A 17,984-nucleotide genomic window follows, 5' to 3' on the forward strand; every position below is an offset into this window, starting at 1 on the left:
GCACTCACAATACAACTGACTCACTCACGTCAGTCTGCTATTCAGTTCTGCACCATGCCAGCCACCCACAACAACAACACAACTCACCTGTGCATTAGACTCCAGATAATTATAGGACATTAACTGATGTAACAACAGTTCACTGTCACTTGTTAGCAGAAGAGCAGATTGAAAGAGTAAAAAAAGTAAGAACTTCAGAACATGAAGTCAGACTTCCACGTTTGAAGGAATGAACTTTAAATGATTCTTTTCTCTTTGCATTACTTGGATTCAGACCTCCTATAGGTCCACTCTAAATGCTGAATATAGTTACTTGTTTTAATATTAGAGTACAGCTTCTGTCTTTAACACCAAGTGAAGTCACCAGCAAAAGAGCACATGTTCTTTAGCAAAGATTAAACAAAGACAAGGTTAAATAAAACCTGATGTAACGTCATTGGTCTTCACTTCTATTGTGAGTTAAAGAGTGTTTGTGTCTTATTTACTGTGAAGTAACCGGGACATCCAGAGCCAGTTTGGCTCCCTCACTCGTTTTTTCCCAGGGTGAATGTAGCTGTTGATTATAATGTGGATTTGGGGTCCTGTGGGTTAATAAAATTATGACAAATGACACATCCAGGAAACCTTCTTTTACACAGTCATTGTCTCAGCCATGTGTATAAAGAGTAATATCACTCCTAGCTATAGTTTGACAAAATCAATATCTTTGAATTAGAGAGACGGTGCCATGTTTGTTTATTACTAGAGATGGCACGATACCACCTTTTTATGTCCGATACCGATATCATAAATTTGAATATTGTCCGATACCGATATGAATCCGATATAGTGTGTTTTTTAATTAAAACTGTTTTTTTAATATCTTGCTGCATTTTGTATAAGTTCAGATTCAAGTTTTAAAAAAACAAACAAACACTAAACAAAAAATACACTGCACCCAAAATATTTCATAGTTCAGCAATACTGATCAATCTAATAAACTTAAACCTACTCCATCCTCCCTATTCTGGTATTTTAAAGAATAAGCAACCTAATTAATAGGGTTGCAAACTCCCACTAAAAAAAAAAAAAATAGGGAACCACCCTCCACCTCATGATGCTTAATCGACGTAATCAACATTAATTTGATGCAGTGTGGAAAAAAATGCACAGAAAGCCATTATTTTTCAAGAATAATTAAATAGATTCAACATCTTTCTTCAACAGAATTGCAGACTGCACAGATGGTACCTTCCCAAAGGAAAAAGTACTATAGCTTACTAGTGTATATTAGGCTTAATAGTTACTATATACAGTAATGGACTTCTATACATTTTACATCATATTAAAACTTTGGGTGTAAGATTCAGATAATTAATTATTAAAAACTAGACATTTTAAATGGGAATAAGAAAGAAGAGTATGTCTTTGTGCCCCCCCCCCCCCCCCCCCCTTTCCCTGTAAATGCCCTATCGGCCCCCCTTGGCTAAACTTTGCTAGATCCGCCCCTGCACACTTACCAGCCGTCAGCTACGTAGAAAAAGATCCTGGTGTAGAAAGTAATATTAAATAAATTCTAACAACAGCTTATCAAGCTTAAACGTGCTGCTGTTGTTCAGCCGCTGGTTTCCTCTTTCTGGCGCGAAGTGGGCCAAAAACAAACTAGAGAGACGGACTCGCGACAGAAAAGCCGATCAGCTGATCATTGATCAGTTTCACGATTGAAGTAGCAGCAGGAGAGGGAGGGGGAGAGAGAGCCAGTCGCTCCATATATTGGTTGTTAAGCTTAACGCTGGAATGCTTTACAAACATTCAGAGATGAATTTACACACTTGCTTTACTTCTCTCTGGGATAACTTCCTCAGAGATGAAATGCTGGTTTGGTAGCGAGGCTACAAATACACACAGCCGCTCTATCACATGAGCACACTGCTCCGACGTGCTACGGTTATGAGCCGAGTTGCGCCATGTCGCAAGTTTTGTGAGGTGCTTTTTTGATATTTAATGGATCGGATTACATTTTTTATTTCTCTCCGATATCCGATCCAGTAATTTAGTTTATCTGACCAATACCGATACTTAATATCGAATCGGTACATCTCTATTTATTACTGTTTAATTCTTGATGAATACATTCATATTCCTTTTTTTCCCTTTTAACAATTCAAAAACTGAACATTAGCCACCTTTGTAGATCCAAAGCACCTGGCATTTCTTCAGCTTTGCGGAGACTGTGGTGGTAAAGTGGGCCATCTAAAAATCTGAAGGTTTGTGGTTTGATCCCTGGCTCCTCCTATCTGCATGCTGAAGTATCCTCTGGGAAAATACTGAACCCCGAATTGCCCCCGATGCATCCATCAGAGTGCGAGTGCAAATGTTAGACAAGGGTTAGGAAAAACCTGCTTGTAGGAATCTGTGTGTGATTGGGTGAATGAGGGTTGCAGTGCTCAGTCACTGTAAATAGGTGCTATATCCGGCCATTCATCAGATGTACTAAAAACTTGAATTACTTTCCTCCTACATGGTTTAATATTTTACTCTCTTTTCTCAGGCAGTTCGATTGTGCCGTTGTAATGACTAATGTGACTAAAACATTGCCACTGCAAACTATACTAGTTCATAATGCAAACTGATATGTGACTTTAGTATTCCAAATGTCCACGTAATCCACTCATCCCTGAGGTAATGGGCTACTACAACAGGACTAATGAAATAAAATCCACGTCATGCAGGCAGTATTGTAAAGATTTTATTAAAAACACATACTTTACAACAAAGCTACATCTCTATTAAAAAAAATCCAGTCACAATTATATTTTGGTGTGGGTGCATCCAGATATAAAAAACAGTCCATCTTCCCGCAAATGTAGTTTCCATTGCTACCGTTACTGCTTTATCCACGTACAATGGATAAAATATATATATATATATATATATATATATATAAACAATTTTTAAATAGTGGAAGGCAAAAAAGAAATTACTGTAAAAAAACAAACTTGACAGCAAAACAAAAATAAAAACAAATAACCACTGTATCTTTATTAAACTTATGCTTAACCAGGAAGTAAAACTAGAAAGTAGGGATCTCTTCTGCGAGTCCTGGATCTTTTTCAGCACAGGCACCTTTTTACAACGACAAATGTACTTAACCCAAAAAATCCATCACCACACGTAAGACAATTCAAGAGAACTAGGACAAGAATCACATACAATCATATTAATAACAATCAATAATATGATTTCATGCAGCTGCACATCACCTGCAGTATACACCATCACCCACAGGGTAGAATTATACTCATACAGTATATTTACACTACTAAATGAATCAACAACATCTTTGTTCCTTCCAGGTGACCAAACAGGCACCAACTTCTTTATCTTCATTTTTACCGTTTTCAAGAAAAGATCAAAAGACAGAAATGTTTCAGATGACTACAGTGGTGTTGCTATGGGAGCTTCGATCCTACGAGAGAAAAGTGAAAAAGGTGAAATTAGAATTTAAGATGAGGTTACGCACACAGGTAGAGAAAAGCACCAAGACATTAGAAGAAAATAAAAAATGAAAGTAGTTAAGACTAAATGAATGGCACTTCATCCACACCTTCAGGTATATTTGTAATCTTTACAAATCAGTCTTTTGCTTAATTTGCAATTAATTAAAAACCCCTAAATGCAGTTCTGTGAAATTGCCCGCTTTTATAGTTTTCTCATAGTTTTGCATAAAACCTCTTCAAACCATTTCATACACTGAATCATTTCAGTGTATGAAATGTATCCATTTTCTGTGTCCTCGGTCAGGATTCTAAACATATTTCAGTTAAAATACAATAACTCTGGAGTCGTTGTAGGATCACAGTGGTGCACTGACTGATACTGCCAACCTAAAGGTGTGGCTGGGATATTAAAAGCCATGCAAGATAAAAGAAGAATAAAACAACACACCACTGGGTCAGAGTGTGTCACTAGCTGTGTGTGGATCTTACAGAAAGGCGGTCGTAGTTCTTCTGGTTGTTACTGCGTGGAGGCTGAATGTCGATGGAGTGGTAGCTGGGAGGCAACTCTGACCAGTCCTTCCCTTTTCCTCCTTTTCTTCTCATACTGTCCTCTTCATCTGAGCTCCAGGACCCGTTGCGGTGCAGGGGAGGTGAGTAGCTCCTCTGCCTACGAGGAGCTCTGCTTTGTAGCTCATCCATGAGGTCATCGCGACTTCGGGCACGGTGCCTGGACGAACTCCCTCTCTCATTCCTTGAACTCCTGTGAGATGCTCTTCCCCGCCTGTTGTCCCTATCCGAATCATCAATGTAATCACGCAGGATTCCCCGCCTGGGAGGAGACGCACTTCTGTATCTGTCTCTTGATCCACGACTGTTGCGGTGGAGACCACCTGCTGAGCGGTTTGTACTCCCACTGGACTGGCTGGATATCCTGAGAGCCCCCCTAGCTCCATCTCCACCACCAGGGCCCCTGCGTGAAGAAAAGCTGGGTACACGCTGGATAATAGGAGGCAGGGTGATCACTCTTCTCTCCATCCCTCTCGTCCCCATCTCATCCAGTGCTGACAACACACTCGGAGGCCCTGGTGTGTAGGAAACTTGTGGAGGAGCATGCTGAGCCTGTAATGGAGGCACATTCTGGACAGCATGAGGAGCCATCCCTGGTGCAATGACATCAAGCCCTCTCACTTGATTCTCGAAGTATTCCAACACCTGGTTGTTACCATGAATGCTGCCACGCACACTGCTGTTGCCATAGTGTAAAGGAGGAGGTGGCGGCTGCTGCTGTAGGCCCATGGGTGACAGCTGCATGGGAGCCATGGCAAAGTTGTGCTTGTTTGGGTAGTCTGAGTATGAATCTGAAACCAAACTGACAGCGATTAAGAAGATAAACAACAACTGTTGAACCTACATGAACTCAAGTTATTCTCTGGACATTTGAAGGGAGGAGTATTGTTTAGAGGAGTATTGCCAAATTTGTACACAAACAAGGAATTTGGCGCAGTGTCATGATGCAAAAAACAGTGGTACAGAAATAGAACATATGGTATTTGCAGTATATGTATATATATATATTACAAAAACACAGAAAAGGAATATATACTAACTACCTAGAGATACAGATATACAGAGTACAACTAGAAAATAAGAAATAAGTAAGCCTACGATTAAGTGCTTTAACTGAATCTGGTGTGCAATGTTGTTATAGGCTGACTAAATAAGGTTGTTATTGTAGCATATAGTCCAACAGCCTGGGGAAAGAAACTATTCTCATGCCGTGAGATGTCTGTTCTGCAAGGTGCATGAGTGCACAGGGAAGGCAGGGGTGGGCCCAATTACATTAAGAGATTTGATTGAGCAATCCAGTGTCAGTAATGAAAATGAACGAATGGGCTGCTGTCAGTGCTTGTAGGGCCGGTGCATATGTGTTGCATGTAAACGTTTTACAATGAAAGGCATTGTGACCACTGAAATGCTCACATGAAGTGTTGAACCAGTATTAAACACAGACTGTATAAAAAAGACAAAGCCAGTACAGAAGATTCTTAAACCAGTATTCTTTCTATTGGCCAGCAGGGGGCAACTCCTCTGACTGCAAAGAGAAATCAGATTGTATATAATTTTACCGAATAACTATTCTTGCTTTATTGCCTTAGTAAACATTTTTCTGTTTACGTGCTCAATCACTTGTTTCAACACTTCCTGAATACAACATGAAGTTTATTTTGTGATTTATCATCAGCTTTAAAGTAAAAGAGAAGATGAAGCAGAATATGTTTCAGGTCAGTGCTAAATTATCACGATGCATGTTGTACGAACATGCAGTGCCCTCCGTTTCTGACTAATATCAAAACCAGATTTAAAAAAATACAAACAGGTGTGAAAAAGCAAGAGTGCACAAACCAATGAGGGAGCTTTGAATCGTCTTTTATGTACAGTCTATGGTTTTAACGCTGTTAGAGTAACACAGATACAGACAGGGCAGCATAAGCAGATTCCAAAAATTGAGGCTTCTTGCAAAAAAAGAGTTCACGTGGTGGAAACAAACCACATTACAACCAGAGGTAAAATAAATAAATAATAATAAGGGCATGACTGCAATACAAGCCTGCTTCAAAGCTTTCTATTGCAGGTCTGCTACCTTCACCAGCTGAAGTGAATAAAAGCTCTGATGCCCATATTCAGAATTCCACATTGTTTGGGGGTTTATTTTACGTCATTGCAAATAAAGGATTAAGGACAAGTCTTATTGTGCTTTCCCTCACTCACCTGAATACAGAATGGGAACGCCCTGGGAGGAAGCATTGGAGCTGATGGGAGCATAAATGGGCTGACCATTCATCCAGGGTAACATAGCTTTCCGAGCTTCTTTCAGCATCTTGTGCTCCATCACAGCTGAAGTCAAAGCACATGGAGCAAGCAGTTCAAAAAGACTGATATAGGTACTTAACCAGCAGATACTGATTTACAGCAGAGGGTAATAATAATACTGCTTGTTTTTAAAGTACACTGGACCATCTCAGTAAATATTCTGTCTTAAAACAAACTGAGGGGAATTTCAGCTTACATTTCTTTACTAATGTATTTCCTCTTTTGTAGCATGCCGTGAGAAGGGCACATAATTACAATGTGTTTGCAGAGTGCATATTTCACATATTTTCGAGAGCACACAGGGCTGCGCACACACACAGGATTATATGAAACACAATGACACATCTGGCAGCTGCGGCGACCTTCAAAAGAACAGTGCTGCATACCATTTACAATTCATGTCCTCGTCAAACATTTAGAAATTTTTCTCTATGGATTTTAAATTAGTTTGATCTATATCTACTCATAATAACTCTCTTTATCTTAGACTACAGGCTTACTTAAAAATAATTAATCAGTTTAAAATTGCAAAATGGTTTATGCAGTAATAATGAGATACGGCGTATGGGTTCTCTCCATGCACTGTGGTTTCCTCCGATGGTACAAATACATGTTTATTAAAAACTTGTGAAACATTAAACTTTTAACTAATGCCTGATTTAGACTTCTGCAGGGAGCCATTGCAGAGATCTACGTAAGTCGCCGACGTCATTGCCCACATTTATACTTTTAAGTGGCTATGTGTTATTTACCATGTAGTCGTATCCCAGTGTTTCATATACAGTGTTGGGGAGTAACGGAATACATGTACCAGCGTTACGTATTTAAAATAAAAAATATGAGTAACTGTATTCCGTTACAGTTTCCGTTTAAATAGGTGGTAATCAGAATACAGTTACTTTGTGGAAATAAATAGAATACACGGCGGTCATTTCTTGTTTCATATGTTAGCCTATGCCCACTCTATGCCTTCTCCAATTTAGGTGATTAAAAACAGTTGGGTGCAGGTTTAGCTCAGTTGGATGAGCATGTAATCATATGTCGTATAGCTGAGAGAGGCCGGCCTGGGTTTGAGTGCAACCTGCGGACTTTTTTTTCTCAGTTTCCATTCAGGATTAATACATTTTCTCTGATTCTGATTGCTGGAAATCCAAACAAAACACACAATAACAGGCTCTAATGTAAGCGTCCTGTTAATGTTGGTGGCGTCAGTTACATGGACCCAGAGCCAGCATTTCTTACTTGGACACCACATCATAACAAGAATGGGATGGGTGAAACTTCAGTATCTTCGGTGTACTATTGTTGTGGGGCGATTGTGGCTCAAGAGTTAGGAGTTCGCCTTGTAATCGGAAGGTTGCCGGTTCGAACCCCGGCTTGGACAGTCTCGGTCGTTGTGTCCTTGGGCAAGACACTTCACCCGTTGCCTACTGGTGGTGGTCAGAGGGCCCGGTGGCGCCAGTGTCCGGCAGCCTCGCCTCTGTCAGTGCGCCCCAGGGTGGCTGTGGCTACAATGTAGCTTGCCATCACCAGTGTGTGAATGGGTGGATGACTGGATATGTAAAGTGCTTTGGGGTCCTTAGGGACTAGTAAAAGCGCTATATAAATACAGGCCATTTACCATTTTACCATTTGTGTGATTTTTATCACTATTAATGAAGGCTACTCGCCACCAAGCTAACACTGTTAGCTGGCGTTGGCTGAGGTTAGTCCATAGACTGCAGACTGTTAGGCCGTTTCTAAATACTCAAGTACGCAAGTCTGTACTCGCCTTTTCGCTAGTCTGGACTTCGGAAGTTCACACAGGAGTCCGGACTTCCCGAGAACGCAGCGCGATCATTCTACAATTGGAACGGCAGTGTACTTGATGAGCTATGACGTAGATTTCCAGCTGAAGCCTATTCAGCTGCAGTATTTCTACTTTGCCACATAGTTACATGTTTGAATACTTTTCTGGCAACAGAAGTTTCTTTCTCATGATTTAGTGAAGTGAATCTTCCACATGTAGAGCTACAGCTAAAAATGTACAATCAAAAAAAGCATTTCTTCTACCTTTTTCTGGACAGCAGCATGTCCGAGGGCAACAAGGGCAGCGGACGTAGCAGCAACAATTCTGCGGGCAGCACTGACAGCAGCATATGCAAAAGAGCATGATGAGCAGGAGACCACCGATGATGATTAACAGGACCGTCAGCCAGTCTGGAGCAAGTGACAGTAAAACATAATTACTGACAACATTACTGATATAGCAGTATATTTTACATTTTACTACCTCAAATAACTCGACTTGAAGCGACTGAGGGGACTTACGGAAAACGATGAGCTTGACTTCACGATCCGAGTCCCCTGTTGTGTCACCGGGAGCATCAATGGTGCAAAAATACACACCGTTATCCCACCACATCACCTCAGTGATGACCAGATCAGCAGCTGTTGTCAGAAAACATCACATTAGTCTGAAATGTGAAAGAAATTGAAATACATTTAGACTGTACTGCAGCATTATAGTTATGATGTAATCAAACATACTGTTTCGAATTGTAATTCTGCGGTTCCTGTATTCCGCACCCAGGATGGGCTCATTGATGCCCCGTTTCTGGATGACAGTACGAACGGTGCGCTGGCGGTCCGGGCAGTCATTGGAGGGGTCCTGACCGAGCTGCAGAGCTGCCTGATAGGCTTTAGGAAAAAAAGGAAATTATTTAAATAGGAATATAAGTACATATGCTGCTTAAACCACTGAAAAACAGTCTGATAGGAATTAAAAATATGAAGGAAAATTAAACAGTACACACAAAGATTAAAAACACACAGCTGATGCCTCAAACCTGTGTAAAATAAAAAAAATACAATTTTTATTTAAATTTTTATGAAAATATGCATAATGCAGAGCCTTGCAGGCTGAAATTAGACATGTCTGTAATTCTGTATGTGTTGGTGTGAAAAGGAATGCAAGGATCGGGTGTGTCTATATGCACACCACACTGAAACAGGGCAAACACAATGGAACCACTGCACGCTTGTCATGATCTCTGGTATGGACCCTGGGATTTTCAGCGGTGTCGAGTTGTGGGTTTTTTGTTTTTGTATTCTTTGATATTCATAATGGTTTCCCCTCTATTTGTATTTTCTTGGTCTCTTTATGTTTTCTTGTTTTGTGCTTCTTAAGCACATGCTGGAGGTTAACTCCTGTTTTACTTGAAGATTAGTTTTGTTCCCTGTCTGTCCTCCCCTGATACCCCTGGTTGCTTTCACCTTTTGTTGATTAGTTTTCACATCTCACTTCTCATCTGTGTCCCATCCCCCATCAGTCCTCTGTGTATAAATAATCCTGATTACACTTTTTCTTTTATTGTGCTGTCACTGTATCCCTGGGGTTGTTCCCTGGAAACTTTGGATGTCATTTGTTATCTCGCTGTGGATTTTGTACTTTGAATTTAACCATGAACCTAAAAAGGTTGTTTTTTGTTTTCTTAGGTTTTGCATTTGGGTCCTTTACTAACAACCGTAGTAATACTTAGCCCAAAGTTAAAACTCAGATATGCAATGTTTGGATCCACTGTGCATCTTTCTGTTTGTCAAAATATTTTTGAAAATTACTGTTGACTTATTTGAAATGTTGTCCAGCTGAATTAAATTTTAATTAGTAACTTTTTGAATAACTTGTGTCGTGTTCAGGGTGCTCCCCACCTCTCACCCGGGGCTCAAGGCTCTCACAACCAGGGCCCTATACTACAAAGCAAGATCAACATACCTAAGTTATCTTTCTGTTATCTGGAGTCACTTAAACTAACACTGGCAATCTGGATAAGCATTCAGTGAATCTGGTTATCAGCTCGCTAAGTAAACCCATCGTTTCCCCTGCTTGCTGACGTGAAAGTGGCAGCATCTGACTAACCCCACTGATGGGTACCGGGAGCAGAGCGGCTAATTTTGAATGGAAGATGAAAACAATAATATTAGAAACATATTATTTATCAAAATTATTACATTTTTATATTTTCTAATTAGTTTTTATTTTTATTTCATTTTGATTACTCACTCGCTTTTAATTCATTTCAGTGTCAGTTAACTTGCAGAGCGGGCTTGTCTCAGATTAGTTTTTAATTATTGAAAATGTTATATATATATATATATATATATATATATATATATATATATATATATATATATATATATATGAAAATAAGGAAAACATACTGTTTGATAACATTTTGAAATATTGACTTACCTTTTTGTGCACAGATAGCTACAACTGATTTACTTTGCTGTTAAGACTGGTTTGTATCAGGATCTAAGTCAATATTGAATACATTTTTGGTAATTTATAAAAGACTTGCATATTTGAATCCTTTGGTCTACAATAATAGAAACACAGGATTCTGAGACCAGAAAAGGGAGCTCATATCCTGAATCCTGTGCGGCAAAGATTTGAGCAACAAAAGGAAAGAAAAAGGGGTCAAAGTTTCAGTTAAATATTAAACAAGGTGATCCACAGGAGTCATTCATCCAGTCGGGCTGAAGACTAGAACTGTAAAAGCAGAAATTACTGCCTCGCTGGTATACGCCTTCACCAGCAAGTCACGTTGCAGTTTTTGTCAACACAAAATTATAAAAGTATTTTAACTGAAGATTGAAGGTGATTCTAATAAAACAAACGCTGTGGCCATTACAAAGCTGGAAAGTGCTTCAGGCGTGGATGCTGACAAAATGAAACTACAAACTATGAACACACCAACAAAGCACAGAAAGAGTCTAATCTGTTAATATCTGCTCATTTTAAAGTACGTGTATCAACAACGTACCATCCTCTTCTTCCACCTGTAGCCTCACCTGTGGAGTAGTAATCCAGTACGGGGTCTTTACAGAAGGATTTGAACTTCCAGGAGACCAGGACGTCCTGCTGGTTCGCTGAGGTTGAGTAGTCACAGCGCAGAATCACAGAGGCAAACAGCATCGTCCTCCTCTCCGTCTCTGGAACATTCACTGTAACGGACAGCAGCTCTGACACAGGAAGGGAGAATGGTGAGATTGGACTTTAAAAACTTAAACAGCAACAACTGATTTGACACACACACAATTGGAATTGATATTCCATCAGCCAAAAAAAAGACCTCGTGCGATGGCTGCTGAGTGATGGATTGAAAAGAATCTGACCAAACTGGTTAACAGTTTACGCTTGAAATGCTTAACTGTGCGCAGATTGTACTCTATTATTACAAGTAATAACAGCCTTCAGTCACGATCTATAATGGCAAGTTTTGGAAAACAAGCTGATGACAAAAAACATCTGCTGATGGACAAATGTATCAGTTAAAGTTAAAGGTAAAAACTTTCTCCTCAGTTATCCTTGAACGATGCCAGCTTTACTCAGTAGATTTATATCTCAAAATACAAGTCCCCAATCAGTTATTTTCCACAGTTTATTATCTTTGTTCCGTCCATCCATCCATCCATCTTCATCCGCTTTGTCCGGGGCCGGGTCGCGGGGGCAGCAGCCTAAGCAAAGAGGCCCAGACCTCCCTCTCCCCAGCCACCTCCTCCAGCTTATCCGGGGGAATACCAAGGCGTTCCCAGGCCAGCCGAGAGATATAATCTCTCCAGCGTGTCCTGGGTCTGCCCCGGGGCCTCCTCCCGGTGGGACATGCCTGGAACACCTCACCCAGGAGGCTCCCAGGGGGCATCCTTGTCAGATGCCCGAACCACCTCAGCTGGCTCCTTTCGATGTGGAGCAGCAGCTGCTCTACTCTGAGCCCCTCCCGGATGGCCGAACTTCTCACCCTATCTCTAAGGGAGAGGCCAGCTACCCTTCGGAGGAAGCTCATTTCTGCCGCTTGTATCCGCGATCTCGTTCTTTCGGTCACTACCCACAGCTCGTGGCCATAGGTGAGGGTAGGGACGTAGATCGACCGGTAAATTGAGAGCTTCGCTTTTACACTCAGCTCCCTCTTCACCACGACGGACCGGTGCAGCGTCCGCATTACTGCAGCTGCAGCCCCAATCCGTCTGTCGATCTCCGGCTCCCTTCTCCCATCACTCGCGAACAAGACCCCGAGATACTTGAACTCCTCCACTTGGGGCAGGAACTCATCCCCGACCCGGAGTGGGCACTCCACCCTTTTCCGGCTGAGAACCATGGCCTCAGATTTGGAGGTGCTGATCCTCATTCCCGCTGCTTCACACTCGGTGCGAACCGTTCCAGTGCGAGCTGGAGGCCCTCACCCGATGAAGCCAACAGAACCACATCATCTGCAAAAATCAGAGATGAGATTCTGAGGCCACCAAAGCGAAAGCCCTCCGCCACTTGGCTGCGCCTAGAAATCCTGTCCATAAAAATTATGAACAGAACCGGAGACAAAGGGCAGCCCTGGCGGAGCCCATCACCCACCAGGAACGAGTCCGACTTATTGCCGGCAATGCGAACCAAGCTCTTGCAACGGTTGTATAGGGATCGAATGGCCCGTAGCAATGGGCCAGACACCCCATATTCCCGCAACACCTCCCACAGGACACCCCGAGGGACACGGTCGAATGACTTCTCCAAGTCCACAAAACACATGTAGACTGGTTGGGCAAACTCCCATGCACCCTCAAGTATCCTCGAGAGGATAAAGAGCTGGTCCAGTGTTCCGCGACCAGGACGAAAACCGCATTGTTCCTCCTGTATCCGAGGTTCGACTAACGGACGAACTCTCCTTTCCAGCACCCTGGCATAGACTTTCCCAGGGAGGCTGAGGAGTGTGATCCCCCTGTAGTTGGAACACACCCTCCGGTCCCCTTTCTTAAAGATGGGGACCACCACCCCGGTCTGCCAGTCCACAGGTACTGCCCCTGATCTCCACGCAACATTGCAGAGGCGTGTCAACCAGGACAGCCCTACAACGTCCAGAGCCTTCAGGAACTCGGGGCGGACCTCATCAACACCAGGGGCTCTGCCACCAAGGAGTTGTTTAACTGCCTCAGTTACCTCGCCCCCGGAAATTGGCGGGTCATTCCCCTCATCCCCAGACTCTGCTTCCTCCTCGGAAGACGTGTCAGTGGGATTAAGGAGGTCCTCGAAGTATTCCTTCCACCGCCTGACAATTTTCTCAGTCGACGTCAGCAGCGCTCTGCCAGCACTATACACAGTGCAGGTAGAGCACTGCTTTCCCCTCCTGAGACGTCTGACGGTTTGCCAGAATCTCTTCGAGGCAGTCCGAAAGTCTTTTTCCATGGCCTCTCCGAACTCACCCGAGTTTTTGCTTCAGCCACTGCCCGAGCCGCATTCCGCTTGGCCTGTCGATACCTGTCGGCTGCCTCCGGAGTCCCACAGGCTAACCAAGCCCGATAGGACTCCTTCTTCAGCCTGGTGGCTCCCTTCACCTCTGGTGTCCACCATTTGGTTCGGGGATTACCACCACAGCAGGCACCAACCACCTTGCGGCCGCAGCTCAATGCAGCAGCTTCGGCAATGGAGACGCTGAACATGGTCCATTCGGACTCAATGTCCCCAGTCTCCCTCGGAATGCTGTTGAAGCTCTGCCGGAGGTGTGCGTTGAAGATCTCGCGGACTGGGGCCTCTGCTAGACGTTCCCAGCACACCCTCACTACGCGTTTAGGTGCACCAGGTCTGTCCAGCGTCCTCCCCCGCCACCTGATCCAACTCACCACCAGGTGGTGATCAGTTGACAGCTCAGCCCCTCTCTTTACCCGAGTGTCCAGAACATATGGTCGCAGATCTGCTGAACAGGGTGTTCGTTATGGCCAAACCGCCATGGCACCGCTCAGGTTCAGATCAGGGAGGCTGTTCCTCCCAATCACGCCCCTCCAGGTCTCGCTGTTGTTACCCACGTGAGCATTGAAGTCTCCCAGCAGGACAACAGAGTCTCCAGGTGGAGCACCCTCCAGCACCCCCCCCCCAGGGACTCTAAGAAGGCTGGGTACTCTGCATAAGCGCAGATGACAGTCAGGACCCGTTCCCCGACCCTAAGGCGCAGGGAACAAACCCTCTCGTCCACCGGGAAAAACCCCAACGTACCGGCAGCAAGGGGATATTAGGATACCCACCCCAGCCCGCCGCCTCTCACCAGGGGCAACTCCAGACTGAGACAGAGTCCAGCCCCTCTCCAGGAGACTGGTTCCAGAGCCCAAGCCATGTGTAGAGGTGAGCCCGACTATATCTAGCCGGTACCTCTCAACCTCACGCACTAACTCAGGCTCCTTCCCCACCAGAGAGGTGACACCTCTCTGGTGGGGAAGATAACATTATCTTTGTTATAAACTAAAATTTGTTGATGCACTAAATGTTAGGAACTATGTGAAAAATGTCTTTAAACCATTTCTGCAGTTAATATTGCGAGTCTTCTTTTTAGAGATTGTTCAATCCAAAACTTAATATCTTCTCATCACAGAGCCATTTTTAAACTGAAGAAGACACTTTCTAATAATATGAATATGAATATGAATTTATCTCCTCACTATAATAATAATAATAATAATAATAATAATAATAATAATAATAATAATAATGGATTGCATTTATATAGTGCTTTTCGAGAACCTCAAAGCGCTGTACAATTCCACTATTCATTCACTCTCACATTCACACACTGGTGGAGGCTACAGTTGTAGCCACAGCTGCCCTGGGGCAGACTGACAGAAGCCAGGCTGCCATATCGCGCCATCGGCCCCTCTGGCCAACACACTATGCAAATAATGAATACTGAATACATGATACTGAATTACAGGTTGTAGATTTTCTGGTTCCCACATGTCAGGCTAACGTGTAAATGAGCAAAACCCAGTAGGAAGATACTTAGGAGCAGAGACTATGTTCATATTTCTACTTATAGTTGAAGTTGCTTCTTTTATTAAGTTTGAGCTGAAAAGTGTTTGTGATCATTGAGCTCTTAAAAGTATTTGGTACTTTTTTCCTTTAAATCATAGCTGCGTTAACAATCTATGGCACAAAATACTACAGTTCCAATAAACAAGGCATCTTCAAATTACTTGTTTTCATTGACCAACAGTTTAAAAACAGTTTCACTAGCGGTGGAGTGTTCTCCACATGTTCTGTTCTCCACAGAATATTTGCAATTATTTCCTGCTCCCCTTTGTGTCATTAAAAAAAAATCAAACAAAACATGTTTAGATTAACTGTCATTTTGGACAGTTACAGGAAGTCATGATGGGTATTATTAACCAGTCTGTGATAAAAGTGGAAAGCATGTTAAAAAGATGATACGTGATAATTAAGTCAGCTGCAGTGCTACTTATCTGACAAAGATTATTTTTTACTGTGTGCTGACATAATGTGATACATTCAGTGTAAAGATTGCACAGTATTACACTGAGCCACACCTGTGATCATGGGAACCTGTTTCATGAACGATATCAAGCTATTTTATACAATTACAATACAATACAATTTTATTTATATAGCACATTTAAAAACCCGAAGGCACACCAAAGTGCTTCACAGTAATATGGAGAGTCAACATAAGTCAAAAACAGGGTACAAATCGGGCACAAGCACAGACAGGATAGAGGCACTAACAGACCAGGAGAGTTAGATAAATACAAAATATGCTACGAAGACAAAAACAGCAGTAAAATTAATAAAAATAATACATTTAATAAAATCTAATAAAAGATTTAAAAGTTTAAAAATTAAAAGATTTAAAAGGGTATTAACTGGTCGGGAAAGCCAAGTCAAATAGATATGCTTTTAATCTTGATTTAAAGGACTGGATAGAGTCTAAGGCTCGAATAGAAGCAGGGAGGCTATTCCAAAGGTTGGGTGCAGCTGAAGCAAAGGCACGATCGCCTCTGGTGTTCAGTCTAAACTTAGGTTGGGCCAGGAGTAATTGACCTGATGATCTTAATGCACGACAAGGAGTGTACAAATTGAGGAGGTCAGTGAGGTAGCTGGGCGCAATGTTATTCAGGATTTTAAAAGTGAGTAGCAAGATTTTAAACTCAATGCGATATTTGATTGGTAACCAGTGTAGATCAACAAGAGCCGGAGTAATAGGGTCAAATTTTCTAGTGCCAGTAAGAAGGCGAGCCGCAGCATTCTGAACGAGTTGCAGCCTTCGAAGAGAGAAGGCTTGGAGACCACAGTAGAGAGAATTACAATAATCTAACCTGGAGGTCACAAAAGCATGGATAAGTTTTTCCAGGTCCCTGTGTGGTATATAATTTCAGCCATAAGCACTCTTGCCAAACAGGTAATTTTTAAATTCTATTGATAAAATCCCTTCATAGATCCTGTTGAACACAGTCTATTAGCCCATATGAACATCTTGGCACTACAGAAAAAGGCGAACCAGTGGTTTAAGGTTAGAATAATCGGATTTTAAAAGTTTAAAATGGTCTGTATCTGTTATTTTGACTCATTAATCCAAATAAGTCCTCAATTATAGATGACCGCTGTTAGTAAATTATTATTATTAATAAACTGTTAGCTGAAAGTTCCTTTCCTTTAAAAATCAATAAAAACTCAAAAGAGAGGGGTTAACATAAACGTCGCTTTGGCCCTCTTTTGTTTACAGCAACTTAAACAAACCCCCCACGGAAAAGTAGTGGAGCGGTCACGTGACCACAGGTCGGCCTTGTCCTGTTTACACCTGCCAATAATTAACTTTTAAAAATTACTGCTAGTTTCGACTTTTTTGCTTTAGTCGACACACATCTCCATTTAGAGCGACATGTATGAGGAAGAAAGTGCGTTTGCTGGAGAAACCTTTAAAGCCTCACCTGTTGGCAGGCGAACCAGCAGAAGCGCCATCAGGATCATATTTCGCATCTTGCTGCTCTGTATCCTCCCGCGGAAGCTCGACTTCTTTTACTGACTGAAAATCCACAAAAATCCGGAATGTTTGTAGGAAACCGCCTCGCACGCGCCGCTGCACATACTAACGAGACTTCAGTTAAGCTACAACGTCAGCCCGCTCGGCTGTGCGGCTCGTTTGCGATGAGAGGCGAGTACCGTAGTTACAACGTAACAACCGACAACCTTCCAGTAAAGAGGCGAATCATCCCCCCTCCCCGCTGGCCCGTTCCTCCACACTGCTCCGGGTGACATCAGTGGCCCCGCCCCCTTTGGCAGGTGCCGCAACAAGGAAAGAGAAAGAAAGAAATAGGACGATACCGAGATAAGCTTAATATACGTTCTATGACACTGGATACTATAGCTCAGGTGAAAAATAGTCCCTCAATCAGAAGTAGGGGAGACCGGGGATAGTTGTAACGTGGGTCAGTTGTAACACTTCCAATTTCTCCAATCAGGGCTAAGTTTCAAATGATGTGACTCATCCTGTGCATGCCCAATTCAGTTCTGCTATCACATGTGAAAAATCAGCACATTTTGTCAAACACAGACAATTTAACATGAAAAAAAAGTAATTTGTATGCCAAAAGTAAGTTTTTCTACTTTATTTCAATTTGTAATAGCATTATCTGCTTTGCAGTTAAACTCATCAAACTTAAATTATGTTATTTGTATGTCTATGGGGATATATTCTGTGTAGGTCTTTAGTGCTAATGTTTTAGTCGTTGGCTGTAATGTTAGCTAGTTCATGACTATAGGAGTCTGGGTCAGTTGTAACAGCAACAGTCTGGGTTAGTTGTAACAATAATGCAGATGTTACAACT

The 17,984-nt window shown here is 42.3% G+C and overlaps 1 protein-coding gene across 2 annotated transcripts; it reads right to left on the reverse strand.

Moving 5' to 3' along the window:
- Window positions 1–2,699: 2,699 nt before the first annotated feature.
- ildr1b (immunoglobulin-like domain containing receptor 1b) lies at window positions 2,700–17,365 on the reverse strand. Of its 2 annotated transcripts, none has more exons than XM_085250076.1 (8): window positions 17,088–17,365; window positions 11,184–11,354; window positions 8,880–9,029; window positions 8,661–8,780; window positions 8,403–8,549; window positions 6,249–6,374; window positions 3,928–4,837; window positions 2,700–3,448 (listed from the first exon to the last, which is right to left on the reverse strand). In XM_085250076.1, exons 1-7 carry the CDS (start codon window positions 17,134–17,136, stop codon window positions 3,948–3,950), a joined length of 1,653 nt encoding a protein of 550 aa, XP_085106202.1. In that variant the 5' UTR covers window positions 17,137–17,365; the 3' UTR covers window positions 2,700–3,448; window positions 3,928–3,947. The 2 variants fall into 2 exon arrangements, with proteins under 2 accessions (XP_085106202.1, XP_085106200.1); XM_085250074.1 differs by having other exon boundaries at window positions 2,702–3,448; window positions 3,969–4,837.
- Between the last annotated feature and the right edge of the window lie 619 nt (window positions 17,366–17,984).

This window comes from Mchenga conophoros, linkage group LG16 (assembly GCF_057382185.1).
Source record: "Mchenga conophoros isolate Kocher_MC1m ecotype Shallow Benthic linkage group LG16, M_conophoros_male_GT1.1, whole genome shotgun sequence".
Lineage (NCBI taxonomy): Eukaryota > Metazoa > Chordata > Actinopteri > Cichliformes > Cichlidae > Mchenga > Mchenga conophoros.